This window comes from Rhipicephalus sanguineus, chromosome 1 (genome assembly GCF_013339695.2).
Source record: "Rhipicephalus sanguineus isolate Rsan-2018 chromosome 1, BIME_Rsan_1.4, whole genome shotgun sequence".
In the NCBI taxonomy this organism is placed as follows: Eukaryota; Metazoa; Arthropoda; class Arachnida; order Ixodida; family Ixodidae; genus Rhipicephalus; species Rhipicephalus sanguineus.
In genome coordinates this window covers 1,510,715-1,532,096 of record NC_051176.1, presented here as the reverse complement: position 1 = coordinate 1,532,096, position 21,382 = coordinate 1,510,715, and the positions used below count along the sequence as shown (strand labels likewise).

The 21,382-nt window shown below is 48.3% G+C and overlaps 1 protein-coding gene across 3 annotated transcripts in view; it reads right to left on the bottom strand.

The window, feature by feature from the left end:
• LOC119389207 (laminin subunit gamma-1) overlaps positions 1 to 21,382 on the bottom strand; it is a 234,219-nt gene that overhangs the window by 91,051 nt on the left and 121,786 nt on the right. For 2 of the 3 annotated variants that reach the window (XM_037656412.1, XM_037656434.1), the window contains 5 exons: positions 20,095 to 20,280; positions 6,955 to 7,084; positions 6,275 to 6,387; positions 1,280 to 1,573; positions 769 to 906 (listed from right to left, as the gene is read on the bottom strand). In XM_037656412.1, coding sequence (XP_037512340.1) covers positions 769 to 906; positions 1,280 to 1,573; positions 6,275 to 6,387; positions 6,955 to 7,084; positions 20,095 to 20,280 — 861 coding nt within the window. The remainder of the gene's footprint in view (positions 1 to 768; positions 907 to 1,279; positions 1,574 to 6,274; positions 6,388 to 6,954; positions 7,085 to 20,094; positions 20,281 to 21,382) is intronic. The other variant, XM_037656427.1, reaches the window with a different exon arrangement.

Here is a 21,382-nt window from a genome sequence, read left to right as displayed (position 1 = left end):
GTGGCTGAGGCTAGTGAGAGTGTGCTGTATTTTTTTAGCGGGTTGCTGAGGGATACCACTAAAGCCGAAGCCAAAAGAAAACATTTCAAACACTAGTAAAGTCTACTGCAACAAGCGCATTCGTGCAACTTTTCTTTTTTTCCGGAGAGCTCAAGATGCTGTAGCCTCACTGTGGCCATCAGCATATGGCTTCTGGCCAACCGAAACCAAACCAACCCAGATAAAAAAAAAAATGGCGCGATGCCTCGATCTCGCCAATCTAATACAGGCGGTTTGGCCGTGTCTGACTTCGCAATCGCGGTGTCGCGGAACGCGATAAGCAATGAAGTTTGCCCGGCACCACGCTCAACTGCCGTGAATTGCAAGTCGTGCAATCCGACCCTGAGAAAATCCCCAATATTCAAGGGTTTTCAAGGACCGGAACGAAATTCCAGGACTTTCAAGGTCTTGAAAACGAAATTTTCAATTTCAAGGGTTTTCAAGGATTTCGGGGACCTGTGCGCACTACTTAAAACACCGTGCTGTCGATTCCATGTTCGGGCAACAGCACCTGTAGATTACTGGCTCAGGCCCCTGTCAGGCCCGATCTGCGGTCGGGCCGGGTCGGGTAGGTGAAATATTTTCTCGGGTTTGGGTCCGGCCTCGCTCTGAGGCACCGGGTTCGGACGGGTAAAATTGATCGAGTGCCGGGCTCGGCGCGTGCAGTGCTCTAGTACTCAGTGCAAGACACGAGACGATATATAACGCGAAGAGAGCGCGTCAACTTACCAACGCATCCGGCCTCCTTGTTGTACTTGTTCTCCTTGCAACGCTCGCAGCGGCGACCTTCCACGTTTGGCCGGCACTCGCACTGGCCGTCAGGAGCGCACTGCAGCGACACTGAGCCCTGGCTGTCGCAGTCGCAGGCTGCAGGGGCGAAAGGACGACGCACGATTAGAAGGTCGAAAAACGAGAGAGGCTGTTTTCCAAGAAAAACAGAGTTCCTATTTGCTAGCGGTTTCCTTAACTTAGCTATGGTAAGTGCTTCCTGTACGAAGCAGTGTGGATGACGTAGTGGTAAACAAGTCAATGCCTGTCCTCATGTAATGTGTTGAGAACCTTACGATAGAAAGAGATGAGGGAATTGACAACAGTATATTCTGATGTTATTTTTCTTCCGTATGCGTTCTTTTCGTTTCCTAGGCGCGGGGACCACATCCAGAGTGATTCGTCAATCTGGATGTTGCGTACACGCATTGCGCAGATGCACTTAAAGCGTCAAGGACGAAAATATACTTACGCACGCAACCATCGGGCGAGAATCCGTAGTGGTACGGCAGGCACTGGTCGCACTGCTTTCCGGTGACGCCCGGTCGACAGTGGCAGTGCCCCGTGCGCTGGTCGCAGGTGCGGTTGTACGAGCCGACCAGGTTGCAGCTGCAGGCCTCGCAGCCGTCTCCACTCTGCAGGTTCCAGTAGCCCTCGCGGCACTGGCCGCACTGGCGGCCAGCCACGTTCGCCTTGCAGGCGCACTGGCCCGTGCGCGGGTCGCACTCGGAGTCCTCCATCGAGCCCAGCCGGTGGCAGTCGCACGCTGTAGATCACAACAAAAGAAACTGTAGGCGCAAAGCCAAAGCGGAGCCGATGGGCACCTCCTGGCTGTTGCTGTCTCGATTAATTTCCCTTCCTTTCTTCCGACCTCCCTCTCCTTCTTTCTATGCTATGCTTTACTCGTCCTTCACATCTGTCCTCTTCACCCTCAGTTCCCTTTCCCACCCCCTTGCCGTACAAGGCTATGCTATGCTAGTGTGCCTGGATAGCCGAGTGGTTAAGGGACTGACAACCGATTTTTCTTGACCTAGTTTTTAACGGCGCAACAGAAAGCTCACCATTCGTAGTGTTTGTAGCTGCAGCGGTTGGTCCCAAAAGCACGTGGTTATTTTATAAGCAATGTTTTTCGCCCTGAAAAGCCTCTTAAAAATGCACGAGGGCGTCCTCCAGCCACGCTGTGAAGCGACAGCGAGGCCGATAGCCCTACTCGCAAACTGTTGACTACACTCAACGTTCTGCTTTTACAGGAGTGAGCAAAACTGTGGTTAATGCCCTTCATATTTATATTTTCAACAGTTCTTGAATATAAAAAGCAGGCACAGTAAGTTTTCCGAACACTCGTCGTCACGTGAGGTCCCTTTACCGCTTCGCGAGCCAAACGCTCATGGCCTCCTCGATAAGCTCCGGAAATGCATTGCCGGAGCAAATCGAGGTCATGAGGCACTCTTCGCACTTGTCCAACTCGTCGGCAGGTGCCGCTAGGCCCTCAGCTAACAACGTTCATGCTGCCGCTGATGAGCATCGAATCATACGTCAAGCGAAGGCGGCCCCCACTGTTGTGCTCAGTACAAGTGACGGCATATCTGCCCGTTTAAGATGGAAAACATTATAACAAAAAAGTGTACTGCATTTCAGCGCTAATATCGAGACAATTAAGAGCGTAGACCAGTAAAAGGTGACGTGACAGCCATCGAGTGCATATTCACTTTTTTGCCTCGTGAGGCGCGAAAAGTAATTTTGAGTGAAGAAATAAAAATATAAATCCGCGATTAATGAGAAAAACGGGGTTTCTTTTAGACAATATAATAGACAATATTTCCATTGATAAGGTTATCTCAATTCGCGTTTTGAGTGGTTGTCTGTTCCTTTACGACGCTCGGCCTCGGATCGTGGGTACGCGGGTTCGAATCTCGCCTTGCGAAGAAATTCCCCCCCGAAAATTTCTCTCAACCTTTATTCATCTTTCTCTGTACTCGTTGTCTCGCTCATCAGAGTTATTGCATCCCGCGCCGGAAAACGTGTTCTGGGAGCTAAGCAGAAGATGACGACGAAGAGGACAAAGATGATGATAGCTTTTTTTTTTTTTTTTGTGCTGACCGGAGAGATTACACTTGGCATATACTCAACTGACTTAAGGTAGCGAAGGCTGAGTCAACAGCGTTGTTGGTGGCATCATGCAGCGCGCCCTCACTCACCACCTGTGCTCGAGCGCGCGCTGCCATTGGTCGACTCCTTTCACCGGCACAGCCAATCGCGCTCCCGTTTTCTTCTCCTGCTCCGCTCCTGTCATAGCTTCCTCTCTACCCAGCTCCCTTTCTCTACAACTCGCTACACTCATGCTCTCCCCCTGGCAGCTCGGCTAGAAAGTACAATCCTTTTACCAGCTACGCTGTTATGGCGCATTCACACTCGAGAAGCGAAGAGAAAGCGCAAAGCTCGCGCGCGTCGGGAAATGCGCACCCCTTCGTTCTGCCCCTCCTGGATGCTCCGCCTTCGCGACTTGGAGAATTCATTCTATTCTGCCCGTTTCCTGAGCGTTTAATTTCTTACCGAATTCAAGTAATGCATGGAAAACACGGAAAAGGAATAGCTTTCACCTTTTCAAGCCGTTGTTACGGGAGATACGCCAGCAGAAACTACATAAGCGGCAACGCCCACAGCGGCGGCGGCGGATTCACTCGGCTATGCAAAAGCGAGATACGTTGGGGTAAGCCGACTCGCTGCTGCTTCACCTTCTGCGAATTCCAGTCTTCTCGGCAATCTTAATCCAAACCAGACACTGGAGGAACGCGTCTTTGTCGAGGCTGTGAGTTTTGTCGTGCTGCACGGATAGTTTGCAATTGCGCCGATGCGAGCCACCATGTTGAATTTGCGGCCGGCCGTTGTTTACATCACGTGGTTTGAGCTAGCGCAGCCAAAGTACGGCTTCCCGTGAAGCGGAAAGGCGATGCGCTTTGGTGTGGCGGAAAAATCGGTCTCGGACCGACTTTTTTGCGTCGGACTCACCGCCTGGTTTTCCGGTCACTTAGGCGGCGAAGCGAGTGAACTTCCGGTGAGTTTTGCCGCTTTCGCCTCCTTCGAGGCTAATAAGGCCCGTATTCTGAAACGCTCCTTACCTCAGACCATTTCCTTACCCTACGTGAGGAGCCCTTCATGCCTTCTTATCTTAGGAGCTCCTTGAGGGAGCCAGCGTTTTCTGAGCTTCCCTTCCTTTCCTAAGGGCCGCCTCAGTAAGGTAAGGCGCGTGCTTCACAAGTCTGGGACCGAGAGTACGTCTGAAATACGTCCGTTTTCAAGCAAGAATAAGGAATATTTTTTAGGCTGAATAATAACGTGTACATTGCTTTTTCGTGATATGGGAGCACAGCATTTTCCGCTTACTTCGCATGTTGCAGCAGACAAAAACCGGATGGTCGAGCAACCATGCGTTAATTGATGCATTTCAACGGCCTGTTATATGTGGGAGCGAGAAATAAAGATCGTTTAAAAAATTGAAGACGTCGATTGATCGATTTTCATAACCGCGCAGTGTTGAGCTTGTGAAATTTCCTCACTTTGGTGCAGATTTGTCTCGAATGTACTTATGTCCAAGTAAATTATAATGCTTACATTCACAACAAGGGCGCGTTTATCGGGTCGTCGCGCCTTGATGGATAGACCTTTCTTCTTTCTTTTTTTTTTGTAAAACGAGAAAGTCTTACAGCAGCTGTTCCCAGGAACCCAAGTCCTGAAAGTATTAAGATATATGTGGACGATTTCTTAAGTTTGGTGCCTCGGGGTTGCAGCCTGAGCTGTCACAGATGGTCGGAAAATTGAAGAATGAATTATATCGCCCCTAGATGCCATCCCTATAAAAAAAATTACGTATGACACGTATCCAATAATCTAGTATGATCATACAAATGATTCATATATGATTCACATATCATTCATACATGATTCATATATTAACACACATGATTCATATGTGTTCATACGAGATTACTGGATACGAGGCATATGTGTCATATGAGAATTTTCGATAGGGACATCGTTAGCCTCATCCGAACAAGAACTGTCATTCCTGGAAGACGGTGGGCGATGAGGGGGTTTCGCTTTCCTCGAGTCACTTGTGTGTTCCTGTAAAATGCCTTGTCCTCTTCGCGCTGCGCAGTCTTAACGAAACATTTTGACAGCCATTCAGCCGCACGCTAGAAAATAGGCCTGGCAATCAATTTTGCAACAACGACAAGGATAGTTAAAGCGAGCGTGTGTAGAAGTGCAAGGCATCCATCAAAAATAAGACATCGGACACGCTGTCGCTGACAAAGTACTGCAGAGAAGCGCCCTTTAAGTGCGAGTGCCAAGGTAAGGAGGCCTTAAGGTAGCCCTAGAGCTACCTTAACTTGAGGGAGCACCAAGGAGGGCCTCAGTGAAGGAATCTTAGCAAGGAGCGTTCCAGAATACGTGATAAGGCGTCCTCGAGCACTTAAGGCCCCCTCACTGAGGTAAGGAGCGTTTCAGAATACGGGCCTGTGAACGCGCCTTTAATATATTGCCCAGTCGTGAGGTCTGTTGCGTTTCCTTTCATTTTTATAGACTTGCTCTCCTTAGCTATAGCCTTAATCATGTTCAGCAACCTCCAGTCAGCAGCACACAGCGACACCCCCTCCCCACACGCATCTGTTTATAGTTTCAAGGCCAAAGTCGCTTTGGAAGCGACGGTCCGGTATATCGAAAGCATACACACGCCTGCGTAATCTGGAACGCTAGCGTAGCAACGGCCCCTCGTGTCAAGTGGCCCAACATTTGATTAAACAATTTCATGCAACTGTCTTTTACCAATACATTGCCAATCTTGATGCGATTCGCAACCGTTTTCTCCTTCTGAGAGCCACAGTGCAGTGAAAACAAGAACTTGTTTACAAAGTGCAATTGGTAAAGCCGTTCCAGAAACAAACGGTTCCTGCGTAAGAGTCAATTTAACGGACTTTGCGTAAGCATTCGGAGTGCTGCCTCCTTCGCGTTCGAATTTCGCGGGAAGGTACAATTCGACGATGGAACGATACCAGGTTTAGGTGCATTACATGCCTGTTTCTTCTACAGAATTGATCACAAGTACATGGTGCTATAGAGTGATATCAAACGATGTAGCTTTCACGGTAACGATGACGCTGTTGGCCTGTTCAATAACTAAAAAGCGCGCGGCGTGTTCTCGCCATGGATTCGTTTATGGTAGCTGCCAAACAATAAAAGAACTGCTCCGCTTGTCTTTGGCTTCGACGCAGATGGCAAGCAAGTAATGAACTCTAATGCTAAAAATTAACGCACCGCGAAGCAAGGCCTCTATGCGACAACGCTTGAGCCGTATCGCGATGCATGTCCCACAATTTCATATAAGCACACATTCGGCACACTGCAGCCCATGTGCAGACTCGTTTATAGGGAAGGCTATTTCGACACCTATCAAGACGTATATACTCACGCTTGCAGTCTCCCTTGGGCACGGACAGCGCGTCTCCGAAGTGTCCGGGCAAACAGCGCTCGCAGTTGAAGCCCGTCGTGTTGTGCACGCACTTCAAACACTCGCCAGTAGTTCTGCAAAGGGTTTTTTCGTGAATCACATGTCGCGTTCACTTTATTCAATGTGCCCCCCTCGTTCCTTAACTGCCCGATTTTTTTTTTTTCTCTTCTGAATAAATTGTCCTCCTCCTCGACTGAACGCGTTGCTTAAACCTTTCACATTAGAGCAATGAACGAATGCTAAAAAACTCTGGCATATTACTACGCGACACTGACATGTAGTGCACAACGTACTGACTTTCGCCGATCAAGCCACCCTTTTTGAATAGGAGAGCCTCATGAGCACGGCGTAAGACTGGCCACCCAAAACAGCGCCACTGCAGGGGACTCGTGTCCTTAGCACGGCTTTCTCGCTGGCATACCGCGCGTGAAGGTGAGCAGAAAGGGCAGCTGATATCAACGGGGGCACAATATCAGCAAATTGTGAGGCTTTGTTTTAAGGCGTGGGCAGGCTGCAGGCATGTATGACAGAACTTCAAAGACGGCTGCGGACATCACGAAGGTTGGATATTCCGCCATTAAAAAAGAAGCAGCCCTCAATGTCACTTCACTCTAAACGATATGTAAGAAAAGCCCGCTCACGTGTTGCAGTTGGCCACAGCGTTGGGGTCAATGTTGTCGTTGCATTCGCACTTCTTGCAAGGCACCTTCGGCCCAAAGTTTCCTTGCGGGTCACCGTAGTGTCCGTCGAAGCACAGGTCGCATCTCCTTCCTAAAGTGGGACGTCAATTTCGCTTTTGGTTTCCTTTGTCAAGACACTGTCGCCTTTCACAAGTTCCGCACACGGCCGCGTACGGGATACACTCGTAAATGGCGTCGGCATCTGCCAGCCATTGACCAGTTCAAAAGCCGCACAAGCAAAGTGCCCACAAAATGGTGGGTAAGCGGGCTTGTCGGCACGTAGCCAAGGGCAGCATCAGGATACTATCTTAGAGATATTTTCGAGTATCTGCATTTCTATATCGAGATACATTTGCAAAATTTATTTGCATATCAGTAGTGAAATACTTTTACGATGTATGCATTATATCGCGATACAGTGCAGAACCCGAGTATCTCGTTACTTTTTATCGGAAATGAGCTGACGTGTTTTGTCGGAAATGAGCTGACAAGGGGGAAGGAAGACTTATTGTCCCAATCCAAGCAAAGGCGCTTTGCCGCTCGGTGACGCGGCGAAGGGTTCCCCACCCGCGCACAATGGCCCATGTGTCAAAGTGCTCGGCGCCGCTGACGGCAGAATCGCGACAGTAATACTGTCATCATCTGCCGATGAAAGTCGCTGTTTCTCAAGGCAGATGTCGCACTCCAAATTTTTTGGGAGCGGCAAGCCGTTTCGGGAGTTCGCGAGCCTGGTCGTGAGGTCGAGCCGACACTGTCTAAATGGCAGCCTATTTCAGAAGTGACTGTTGCTTAAGTGCAATCAACGTATAAATGTATAAATAATGAATGTATACATTTTGTAAATTTACTGATGTTCGCTAGTGATTTGAGCGACGTATGCTTGCCTCGCAAGTTTCAATGCGCTGAAACGTTAATCACAATATTATTCTGCAACTAATTGCCCTAGCGGAGCATCAGCATCCACGAGGTAAAAAAAAAAATTTCTGTATCTGTATTCCCGGATACTTTTTCCGTGTTTTTGCAAAACGATCTCTGAAATATCCCGTTGTGTCAAAGACTAATGTATCTCACATAATCTCAGTATCTGTATTTTAGGCGTCCAGCATGTGTATTTTGATATCTGTATTCCGTATGAGTATCTCTGCCCTGTCCCGGTACGTACACATAGTTTTTTCAAAGAACGCGGAAAGGGACACACAACCTAGGTCCAGCAGAGGGTTTTATTGCGCGAATGCGAAATATATAGGGATCGTGACGTCGACGAAGGCAGCAGTCGGCGTGTCGAAGAAGAAATAAAGAAACTCTTTATTTGGCCGAACTTGTGGCCGGCAAACGAAAAGTCAAACTACAGCAATACACACTGTACACTGATAGCGGTTAACAGAGCATCGGCTGTCGACAAACTGAACCGAGGCAAGGCGCGCCGGCATTTTATACGTGCGGCATCGAACATTCGAGCCTTATTGCTGGTGGCCGCGTTAGTTCCAGAATAATCTCAGCTGTTCGCGTTTGCGCGCTCAAGCCTATAAGAAGATTCTAACACAATCTGGAAGGTTCCCAGACATTAGGCTGCAAGGTAGCGGCTACGCGTGCAACGGACTTGCTAGGTAAAAATAATAAAAGAAGTGCGCATGGCCTTGCCCCCCTCTGAAAAAGCATCGTCCCGATGCTCGTAAAAGAACATGGAAGGGGAAAAGAGTGCATACATAAATAAACTACAGTGATAAGGGAAAAAGTAAAGGAGAGTCCTAAGGTTCGCTAACGCGGACAAAACGGCTTAAGGCGTACGACATCGACGACTTCAGGTCGTGCGTGGCGCCGCTGAGAGTTCGTGATGCCGTCCGCGATGACCTCGTAGTCTAGAGCGCCGAGTTGTCGAAGCACCTTGCATGGCCCGAAGTATCGCCGAAGTAGTTTTTCACTAAGTCCACGTCGGCGTATCGGCGTCCAGACCATAGGCGTACCAGCCGGGGGGGCAAGGGGGGCGCTGCCCCCCCGCCTATTGTGCAGCCCTGTCTACTGTGCAGACTTCATTTTAATGCCGCGAGTTTTTGCATACTCGTGACGTCGCCTAAGAAGGAGGCGATTTCATGGCACACCGAAAATGTTTGACGAATAGCAAAGAACGAATGACCAATAAAACACCGCATTGAAAATAGTTTATTATTATTATTTCTTTACGCGGTCATGCGTAGATGATAATTACGCGGTGGATCACTTGCGCGTCAATTGTTGCGTCGTGTTACGAGCAGGTGCTGTGCGCGTGACCCAGAAACTTTTGACCAATCATTAACAGCTAACAACTCCTACGGAAGGAGACAATGCGGGGTAGTTTAACGTTATAATAATACTAAATAATATCTGGGGTTCAACGTCCCAAAACTGCGATAGGATTATGAGAGACCCTGTAGTAGATGTCTCCGAAAATTTCGACCACCTGGGGTTTTAACGTTATAATCACGCACATATTTTCAAAGAAAATTTGAGCGTACACAGTTTGCGTAGGCTATCTACTTTGAGGGACCGGAGGGGAGGAGTAAAGGGGCCACTTCACCGCTTTCCCGTCCACCCCCCACACAAGCTGGAAAAATAGGAGGGCAAGGAACGACACCTAGTATACAAATCCGTAGTCATTTATAGTCTTATAACTATGCTCAACCAGCTCAATGTGGTTTCCATAAATATTATTCGACTGAACTTTGTCTTCTTCTTTAGAAACACTTTATATTAGAGGGCTCTAAGAGTAAATAAATTGGCACTCGGATTATCCTTAAGACTTCTGCGAAGTACCTTGCTTCGTCAGCCACATGTTTTGTTTAATAAGTGAGAAATTAAGGTACTACAGTCATAGCAGATTCTGCATACTCATCGTATTTAGAACGCCAAACAGAGACTGTGAAGTTTGAAGGTGGAATGCTCAGATGAAGTACAGGTTAAACGTAGCTGTACTTCTTAAACCTCACGGTAATATTTCCAAAATGTTATTAAACACTGCTGTGTTGTCGCAGTATAGGACGGCCCAACGTGCACAATCTGCTTGTGCAGATTCTTCCTTGATTGAAAACAAACAGTTTTGAAAAACAAATCATCAAATCATCCCTATGATTATAACAAATCACGTCAAATTCAGCGAAAATGTAGTTCCCTCTCTCCTCTCTCTCTCTTTATATATATATATATATATATATATATATAAACAACCAACTGAGCCGCGGTAGCTCAGTTGGTAGAGCATCGGACGCGTTATTCGAAGGTCGCAGGTTCGGTCCCTGCCCGCGGCAAGCTATCTTTTCGTCCACTTTTCTTTCTTCACAATTACCTTACCTTTATTACTAAAAACATCCCCTATACTTTCCTTGGCATTATTGTCTGTTAGTTCTCATTAATATTGTGTATAGAAAACGAGCCCTTGAAATTAACATTTCTTTCCTTCTATATATATATATATATATATATATATATATATATATATATATATATATATATATATATATATATATATATATATACACGGCGGACAGAGTGAGAGACGCCAGCCCCCCCACTCGCGAACGAGTTGGTACGCCACTGGTCCAGACCCAAACACGGTCGCCGGGCTGGTATTCCACGAAGCGTCGTCGAAGATTGTAACGGCGGCTGCCCGTCGTCTGCCGATCCTTGTAGCATAGGAGGGCGAGTTGTTGGGCTTCTTGGGCGCACAGAAGGTAGACAGTCACGTCGAGGTTTTCTTCGTCGGTGACATTGAGTATTATGGCATCGAGCGTCATTGCCGAGTTCCCTCCGTATACCAACTTAAATGGCGTCATCTGCGTCGTTTCTTGCACGGCCGGGTCGTATGCGAAGGTCACGTATGGAAGGATGGCATCCCACGTCTTGTGTTCGGCGTCGACGTACATGGCCAGCATATCTGCGAAGGTCTTATTTAGGCGCTCGGTGAGGCCATTGGTCTGTGTGTGGTAGGCGTTGGTCCGGCAGTGGCTGGTCTGGCTGTATCCCAAGATCGCCTGAGTTAGGTTCGCAGTAAAGACCGTACCTATGTCAGTAATGAGGACCTCTGGGGCGCAAGACGCAGGACGATGTTCTCAACGAAGAGCTGGGCTCTCTCGGCGGCACTGCCTTTGGACCGGGGCCTTGTCTCGGCGTAGCGGGCGAGATAGTCGGTAGCTACGACGATCCATTTGTTTCCGGAAGTCGACGTCGGGAACGGCCCCAGTAATTCCATCCCGATTTGCTGGAACGGCCGGCGAGGTGGCTCGATCGGCTGAAGAAGTCCGGCTGGCCTTTTCGGCGGTGTCTTCCGTCGCTGACAGTCTCGGAGTCTTTACGTAGTGGGTGATGTCGGCAGTGAGGTATGGCCAGTAGTACTTTTCTTGTATTCTCGCCAGCGTGCAGGAAACACCGAGGTGTCCAGCCGTCGGGTCGTCGTGTGAGGCTTCCAGAACCTCCGGACGTAATGCTGAAGGTACTACGAGGAGGTAGTTGGCCCGCAGTGGCGAGAAGTTTTTCTTTAGGAGAACGCCATTCCGCAAGAAAAACGACGCCAGTCCTCGCTTGAATACCTTTGGAACAACGGTGGCCTTGCCCTCGAGGTATTCCACAACACCCTTGAGTTCCGGGTCGGCTCGCTGTTGTTCGGCGAAGTCATCAGCACTTAAGGTTCCCAAAAAGTAGTGACCATCCTGGTCGCCGTTTGGCGGTGGGTCAATGGGGGCATGGGACAGGCAGTCGGCGTCGCAGTGCTTTCGTCCGGACTTGTAAACAACGATAATGCCGAATTCCTGAAGTCGCAGACTCCACTGTGCGATGCGACCTGAAGGGTCCTTCAAGTTAGCTAGCCAACACAAGGCGTGGCGGTCGCTGACAACTTTGAAAGGCCTGCCGTAAAGATAAGGGCGAAACTTTGATGTAGCCCAGATGATGGCAAGGTACTCCTTTTCTGTTGTGGAGTAGTTGGCTTCCGCCTTAGATAGCGACCAACTAGCATAACTGACAGCCCTATCTAGTCCGTCAGTCTTCTGCACTAGGACCGCTCCGAGCCTTAAGCGGGGGACAGACGGGTCCGATTTTCCATGCGATCCGACGGCCGACGCCGCGGTGGGGGAGAGGGAATGGTGGCTGTACGATGCTATGAAAGGTCACCATTCCGGTTTCCCCTCCGCCGTCTCGGACGTCGAATCGCATGAAAAATCGTAACGTCTGTCTCGCCCTTGACGCTGCTTGCGTCGGTGTGGATTTCCGTGTCAGCGTATTCGTCGAAGTGCGCAAGTATCGGTGGCGTCTGCAGGCGTCGGTTCAGTTGTGGAAATCCTTCGACTGTTGCCCACTTGAATTCCACATCGGTTTTCGTGAGGTGCGTTAGCGGCTCGGCGATGCTTGAAAATCATTTGACCAAACGCCTGTAATTAACTGTAGAAAACAGCGCTAAAAGACGGGACGAAGAAAGGACACAAACCACATCGCTGACTAACAACCAAAAGCAAAGAAACAAAGAAAAAGATTATTAGCCTGCACAGAGGCCAAAAAATCCTCAATCGCACAGAAAGGTTAACTGCTTCGGAAGGAGGGAGATCGAGGGGATGCTGACACATGCCTCTCCGCCGTTATAGATCTGGTAGGCTTCATAAATGACACGCGCCCGTTCATCGTGGTACTTTGACAGGAATATCGAATCTTTAAAATATGGCTGGCAACCAAATTCATTACAGTGAAGCGACAATTGACTATCTTTGGCTTGTTTACGGACGTTGTTCGCATGTTCGCGCATGCGGTCATTAGCGCACCGCCCTGTTTGACCAACATAGTAACGGCCGCAAGAAAGAGGTATTTTATACACAACACTACCACAACATTCAACCTACTTCTGACGATGCTTCTTGCTACATCTTTTCGTCTTGGTCTCTCCATTTACTTGCTGACACAGGTTACCAAGGTTATTTCTGGCAGAAAACAACCGTCTAACGCCTGTCCTGCTGACCACTTTCTTAAGATTATGTGCCACCTTGTGCACATAAGGAATGACCAATACTTTTTTCTGCGGGTGTGTCACTGATTGAACAGCTGATTAGCACTTGCTTTTAAAACCAGATACGAAGCTTTCTGCGATGCTGGTCAAAAGCGTTCCTGGGAAACTTGCAAGCTTCAGGCGCGCTACTTGAGAACAAAACCTCACTTCGACTTGGTGGTCACAGGACCTCTCAAGCGCCGCCTTCATGCAAGCCCTTGCAATACCGCGCTTGACAATTTTTGAATGCGCAGAAGAAAACGGCAGGAGGATCTTTTGAGACCTAGGCGCATAACCCCAACATACATGGCTGTTTGAGAGCAAAAGTTCCAAGTCCAAAAAGCGTAGCCTATTGTATGAAGGATGCTCAGTGGTCAATTCAAATGGTCTTAATTCTGTGAGGAACACATCAAAAATTTTCGCAGCAGGCTGCACGTCACGAGAGTTAGTGCTATAAAAAATTAAAAAGTCATCCACGTATCGCATCACCTTTACCGTGCTAGTCTGTCTGAGCTTGCTCTCGAGGTTACGGTCATAGCTGGCTAGTAAAATGTCACTGAGAACAGGGGCGATGCATGAGCCTATGCAGACTCCTTTCCTTTGAATAAAAAGCTTATCGTCTAAACTGATGAAGGTGGATTGCATGGCATATAATTTTAAAAACACTAAAAAAATGTCGACATTGATTCCACAAGCGTTCTGAAACTTAACAACACCGTATCTGTCAATGCAATTACCAACTTCGGCACACACATCATTCTGAGGTAACGAATAATATAAGTCCTTGACATCGACCGAAAAAGCACAAGCACCCACTGGACAGTCATCCCGGAGAAAGGCAGAAACGGTACCTGGGCCCTTAGGAGGAAGGGGTCGTCGATGTGAAGGAAGCACAAAGACCTTTTGCAGGAACACACCAACTTCTCGTGGTTCCGCGCTCAGAAACGATGGCCCGGAACGGGCAAAGTTCCTTGTGAGTCTTGGCGCTGAAGAAGGCTGAAAGGCTGGTTCCTTCGCACGCCTTCACGAATGATGCCAATTTTGCAAGTCCTGTTTTTCGCATAGCTGAACAGCCCTTTTTTTTCAACTTCGTAGGAACCACTCCTTTCACTTGGTTGTAGTTGCCGTCAATGGCCGCGTCTGCTTTTTCCTTGTCCACGAGGCACCACCACGAATCCTCCTGCTTTGTCAGACAGGAGCAGCTTTAGGCCGGCTTCTCGAAGGACAGCAACCGCTGAGCGGAGCTTTACAGTGTTGCCTTTTTTAACCTTCTGAGGCAGGCAGTCAACTCCTTCCCTGATACACCGGTCAACTTCATCTGTCCTTGCTTTACCAGCAGCTGTTCTGACGAGGCCGAGTAGCTCTGTCTTGTCGAAAGCAGGATACTCACAAAATTTAGGCCCAAGCTTGAGAAGGTCAGCCACGCTCTTCGGGATTGAGGCATCTCCGAGTACCCTGACATCTTTACCTTGCTCTGGATACTGATGTCTGCTCCTTGGCAGTCGAACGACCATTCTACGCATTCAAAAATTGTCAAGCGCGGTATTGCAATGCCTTGCATGAAGGCGGCGCTTGAGAGGTCCGTCCTGTGACCACCAGGTCGAAGCGAGCTTTTCTTCTAAAGTAGCACGCTTGAAGCTTGCAGGTTTCCCAAGAACGCTTTTGACCAGCATCGCAGAAAGCCTCGTATCTGGTTTTTTAAAAGCAAGTGGTCATCAGCTCTTCAATCAGTGACACACCCGCAGAAAAAAGTAGTGGTCATTCCTTATGTGCACGAGGTGGCACATAATCTTAAGAAAGTGGTTAGTAGGGCAGGCGTTAGATTGTTTTCTGCCAGAAATAAGCTTGGTAGCCTGTGTCAGCAAGTAAATTGAGAGACCAAGACGAAAAGATGTAGCAAGAAGCATCGCCAGAAGCACGTTGAATGCTGTGATAGTGTTGTGTATAAGATACCTCTTTCTTGAGGCCGTTGGTCAAACGGGGCGTTGTAGTACGGAAAGCCGAGCTAGTTGGTACGAATTCATAGTGCAATAGCGCAAAAACACAGGGACACAGGCGATACAGGCGATTAGCGCCTGTATCGTCTCTCTTGCCTGTGTCCCTGTGTTTTTGCGCTATTGCACTATCAAACGGGGCGGTGCGCTAATGACCGCATGCGAACAACGTCCGTAAGCAAGCCAGAGATAGTCAATTGTCGCTCCACTGTAATGAATGTGGTTGCCAGCCATATTTTAAAGATTCGATATTCCTGTCAAGAGAGAGAGAACACAACTTTATTGGATATTCCTGTCCAAGTACCACGATGAACGGGCGCGTGTCATTTCTGAAGCGTACCATATCTATAACAGCGGCCAGGTGCGTGTCAGCCTCCCCTCGATCTCCCTCCTTCCGAAGGAGTTAACGTATTTGTCCGAATGAGGATTTTTTGGCGTCTGCGCAGGCTAATCATCTTTTTGTTTCTTTGCTTTTCTATTTCCTTGAGATTGTGGCGGGTATATACATGCGGACTTGAAGAAGAAAACACATTTGGTTGTTAGTCAGTGCCGTGGTCTGTGTCCTTTCTTCGTCCCGTCCTTCAGCGCTGTTGTCTACAGTTAATCATGAGCCAACCAGCCCAAATACGTACCTTATCGCCTGTCACGGCCTTCTTGTCGGTGGGAGGCGGGAAGGCAGCAATGGCAGCTGTTTTCCGTGGGTCAACTCCAGACTCACGAGGCCCAACAACAAGAGCTCCTCCTACGCGAAGCGGCACTTTTCTGGCTTCAGAGTGAGTCCAGGGGTTTTGATTGCTTGAAGTACAGCCTCAAAGAGCCGGAGATGCTCGTCGAACGTTGAGGCAAACACAACGACGTCGGCAAGTTTGCCACTTCAAGCCTGCCAGTACTGTATCCATAAAGCGTTGGAAAGTCGCAGGCGCCGAGCCAAGAGCGAAGGGCACGACCTTGAACTCGAAGAGGCCGTCTGGTGTTATAAAGGCAGTCTCTCTCGTCGACTTGGATTTGCCAGTAGCCGGTCTGGAGGTCCATCGACGAAATGTACTTCGCGCTGTAGAGTCGATCCAGGGCGTCGTCTATACGTGGGAGAGGATGCACGTCCTTTGTGATTTTATTGAGGCGGCGATAATCGACGCAGAAACGCAGGGTTCCATCCTTCTTTTTCACTAACACCACGGGTGACGCCCACGGACTCTTGGACGGCTGGATGATGTCGTCGCGCAGCATTTTGTCGGCTTCATTCTTTACGGCCTCGCGTTCTCGCGTTCAAACACTGTACGCGCTCTGCCGGAGTGGTCTGGCACTTTCCTCTGTAATGATGCGATATTCTGCGACTGGGGTCTGCCGAATTATTTACGACGACGAATCGTTAATGAAAGCGATAATGAAACCTTTTTTTCTTCCCTGTAACAATGCCCAGAATATCACTGCCAATAAGAATGGTTTGTTATCTCGAAGCGTTTGGGTGTTTAAAATGTATTACTGTGTCACTGTTTATAATTTGCGTAATTCACTGTTATTCGAGTGTTTTTCTCTTAAAAGTGTATTGTGTATCTTTGTATTTGTTGTAACTATTATATCGATTGCTAACTGCGTTATGTTATTACCCATGTGTACCTCCCCTACGCAATGCCGTACGGCGATGTAGGAAGTGTAAATAAATTTTAAAAAATGTCTCGCTCATATGATGAATTCCCTGACTTTTCCCGGTGACTCAACATTCCCTAACTTTATCCTTTTGACCCAGTTTTGTCGGTCGCTAGACACCCGGAGAATTCATCGTGCATGAATTTTATACCAACGAATTCCTCAGACAACGTAGCATACCTTTCTAGATCCTAAAAATAAAAAGAATAGAGAAATACTTACTTTGTGAACCGTCAACTTGTGTTTGTTCGCTGCAGGATATGCTTGAATGAAGTTGCAAATTATTCGATAAGCTCTAACTTAAGCTGTTTCCTTGAGCATTTGGGCGGTCACAGAACAAAAAACCATACACAGAATTCACCTCTTGAGAGAAGTGTCGGTTACATAGGCATTATATTTAGGGGTGCGCGAATAGTGAAATTTCATCTCGAATCTAATTCGAACCGAATAGTGCCGAATAGTGGCCATATATATCGAATATCGAATCGAATATCGAATCGTGTATTTACATGAAATGTGTACCGCGAGTTGCAGCAGCAAGACAAAGGAAAAATCAGGGACTCTACGGCGTGCCGACAGCTTCATTACGCACTTGTTCGGGAGTGGCTTTTGTTTCCGCTTTTATGGGCGTGAAAGCATGTTGATAAAAGAGCCGCCATTTCAGTCAGCAGCACCACTCCTAACCTCCTAACAAGGGGGGGGGGGGTACGGTAGCTAGTTTTCTTTCCCTATGGTCGCGCAATATGGCTCATCTGACAACGATAATGTTTTGCTTGATCGCCATGTCGGGCGTCCGTTCCCAGCAGCGTTTAAAGGGACACTAAAGGCAAATAGTGAGTCGACGTTGATTGTTGAAATAACGGTCCAGACACCTCGTAGTGCTACTTTTGTGCCAAGGAAGTGCTTATTTTGAAATAAACTCACGTTTTATTGGTCCGCATCGCGTTAGCGCACTTCAAGTCACCCGCCTGAAACGGTGTTTGTCACGTCACTGCTGCCGTGCCCAATATTGCCCGCATTTACTGCGCGGCGGCGTGCGCCATTCGGGCATCCGGCGACATCACATGCATGCGGCATTTTGTTGACCTTTCTGTCAGAGCGACTTTCACAAGCGCGCAAAACACACGCGGCAGTACGCGATGCCGAAACTACCACTGAGACGCGACCGCGTGAGCGAAGCAGGGTGCCGGGCGAAGCGCAGTTCGGCGAAAACGGAACCTTTGAACCACGCGCGCCGTTCCCCATGGCAACGCCAAAGAGGTTCCTTTTTCGATGAATCAAACAGAAACGAACAAGCAGCATTTTATTACGTCTCTTGATGCACGGAAGGTTATTTTTTTATTGCAGCTAGTTTGATTACGAGTGATTAATTGTAGTCGAACTCTCTCACGTCATCGGGATCATTTCCAATATGTGCCGCTCGTGGTGCCCATCGTGTGATACATTTAGCTTGACTTCTCGGTAAGTAGGGCGCTGCTGTTGATAATGTTGCCGTTTTAGACGTTGTCGTACATTGAGCTTTCACTCTGACATAAATTGTTATTTTCCTTTAGTTAACTGAGCGCCGGAACGATGGGAGTTTCTGAACTAGTGGTGCGGCAGTGGTGACTGCCCAGGGTGAACAAATTTTTACATGCAAAGCCAATCACCGAGGGTTTCCCAGGCCAAAGTCAGGTAGTTTTACGGCGCTTGCGGGCATATGCCACCAAACTACGCAAGAAGTCCGTGCCTTCGTTTCGGAAGTGATGTTGTGAAGGACGGTTTTGTCATGTGTTTTTCTACGTACGGAAGTGACATAATCTCCTTTAAGATCAGCATGCGCTCGCTTTTGAACCAGTGAGTCGGTGAAAGTTTAACGAACGGCGACGTTAACGTTAGTTTTAGCCACCCTGCCCTAGCCAAGTAGCACCATTGGCCTTTGTCGCGTTTTAAATATTCGTCCTGTCGAATTATTCGAAACTTGGAATACTAGCTATTCGAAAGTCGAATCGAATTATTCGATTAGGAACTATTCGATTCGAATTCGAAACTCGAATATTCGCACACCCCTAATTATATTAGGAAAGCCGTATTAATCAGAAAGGCCAACCATTTAGTCCTTGTAAAATTTAAATTGCAGCAGAGGAAGGTGCTCGCGTTTAGCGCTCGTGTTGTGTTCTTACTGCCCTTTAAAGCGCTTTACAGTTGTTAGCAATGTTATTAAGAAGCAAGTAGCACACACACACACACAATAGTTAAAATGAATATGCTTGATAGCGGCCTATGATAACAAATTCCGTTTCTTTTCCGTGTTGTTTTTATTGCACTTTCGAAAGCGAGACCAAGGCGACGTTGCCGACGGCGCATATTTTATTAAAGCTTTATTGCCCACCACAAAGAGCCTTGGGAGTCTAGTGCGGCAGTTTACAACATTAAGTATAAAACTTTGGGAGTCTTTGGAAGACTAAAGTTGAGGTAATACTCAGGTCTCTGAGATCAGTTGCAGCCTTGAAGAAGACAAGTCGACTTGTCAAAACGTCGACTCGAGCACCCACCCCCTGTTTACGGATCAGGTCTCTTTTGGAAGACCCGCTGAAAGTGTGTTCATGGGACGTTCGCTTTTAAAGGAGTTACTCTGAAGCAGTGGTTCTCAAATGGGGGTCCATGAAGCCACCTTCGGGGGTCCGCGCCACCCATTTTCGAAAAAAAAAAAAAAACGCGTGTTTCGGAGGCACACTATGACAACGGCCCCTTCTGATTTTTGATATGCTTCATGGCATCACACCTCTGCATTGCGGCGGAGCTGACTTATGCTTCCCCTTCTCCATAAGACTGCAGCAAAACTTTTGTTGCAGTTTTCTACCACACGCGAGCATACTTTTTCTAGGCTTACATATTTAAAGAGCAAACACAGCTAGAAACAGGTTGAATGTGGCTGCAGACCGCACAACTTATTGACAAGCTGTTCAAATGAAAAGTAGCGTGGCACTTTTATTTGACCATTCCTCGCCAGGTATAAATAAAAGGCGCCGATTTCACGCTGCATACTGTATTACTTTATGCACCCCCCCCTCTTTTTTTTTTCTCTCACAGCAAGGTGTCCCTCATCACTTCCACCGGTCCGCGCGGGGTCCCTGAAATATCCATAGCTGAGAACCACTGCTCTGAAGGCTCTGGTATGGTGAATACTATCTCTCTATTTCAGGCTCGCTGGACAGATTCACGCAAAAAGCGCCACAGTGCACTCGGCCATGGCAAAACTGCTTGTCCGATCTGCAGTGAACTAACAGTGAGCAGGACAAGTACTGTTGCGTGTTTATGCAGACTGTCTTTAATGCAACGCTGAAATCGTTTAACTAGGATTTAAAGGGTCCTGATTAGAAAACTCCGATACTGTTGAGCCCGTGGGTAACGCACGCCTTGGTCTCGAGGAAAAAGAGAATGCGGCCATGAGTAGAGGTGTGAAGTGGCGCCACCCACCGGAATATCCCTGCGGGCACTCGAGGCAGACGACGCTCTCGTCAGGCAGGACGGCGCAGGCGCCCTGGTCAGGGCACGGACACGGCTGGCAGTCGTCCGGGGTGCCCGCCAGCGCGTTGCCGTAGTAGCGCGGCGCACAACGCTCGCAAAACTCGCCCGCCGTGTTATGCTGGCAGATGCAGTGCCCTACACCCCCGCGCAACCCAGCGGTTAGCGTGCACCACCACCAAGTCGTTAAAAACAAAGCACCCGCGCTACTGCGCAGGAAAGGAAATCTCGAGATCGGGGCACATGCTGGCACAGCCGTGTGCTTTCTTTTACTAGTCATCAACCTGACTGCGTTCACTGCAGGGCCTCCGCCAATCAAGCCGGCGCTGTGCTTGCCACGTTGTACCCGCAAACTTCTTAATCTCATCAGCCCACTTACCTTTCTGTCTCGCGTGTTTGCCTTCTCTGGGAATGCAGTCAGTTACATGCCCTGCCCATCTCTTCTTCTTGATTTCCACTAAAATGTCACTCACTCTGCTCTGTTCTTGTCGCCCTCTTTGTAAGCCCCCATTTGCTGAATGGCTTGGGCGAGTTGGCGCTCGCTGTAGCGAAGAAAAAAAAGACCGTTTTTTATTGCTGCTCCGTCTTTCGCTGTTGTTTTCTCCCGCATTGTTGCGCTACTAATTGCCTCGTGTGCAGTTCACAAAACGGCACCGGACTTGGAGAATGGACTTCAGAAGGGTCCTTGCAACACCGTCGAATATTTTGTTGAAATCGTCGAAGCATGGCGCATTTTTTCTGTCTTCACGCGAATGCATCGACACGTGCCGCAAATATGTTGCTGATTGTTGTCGGCTGTATACCGTCGAGAAGAAGTAGCCAGTGCTCAGACACCAAGCAGCTCGATTTCCTTTCCTGGTCAGTATTCGAACACGGTATCGCCAAAGGGCACTGTTGTTTTGGCAGCCTCTAGAGTAGAGCTTATCAATTACCTCGGGCCGGTCACTGCACAGGCTGTATGCGCATCGACCGGCTCCTTCATGGAAACTCCCAATGCTGCCAAAACAAAGCGGCTGCAAGTACCGTTAGTCGTGAGGAGCATAGCCCCGTGACAGCGTCAGTAGAATTTTAGTGATAGATGTTATGCGCAGCATGTGTACGACAATGTATACAGCTTCTCACCGCTGCATCTTGTCTTGATCATTTTAACCTTTCCTAAGCAATGCATTGGTTTTCCGCTTTGCGCAGATGTCTGTACACAAAATGCCCCTATACGAAGTCAATACAATTACATTGATAT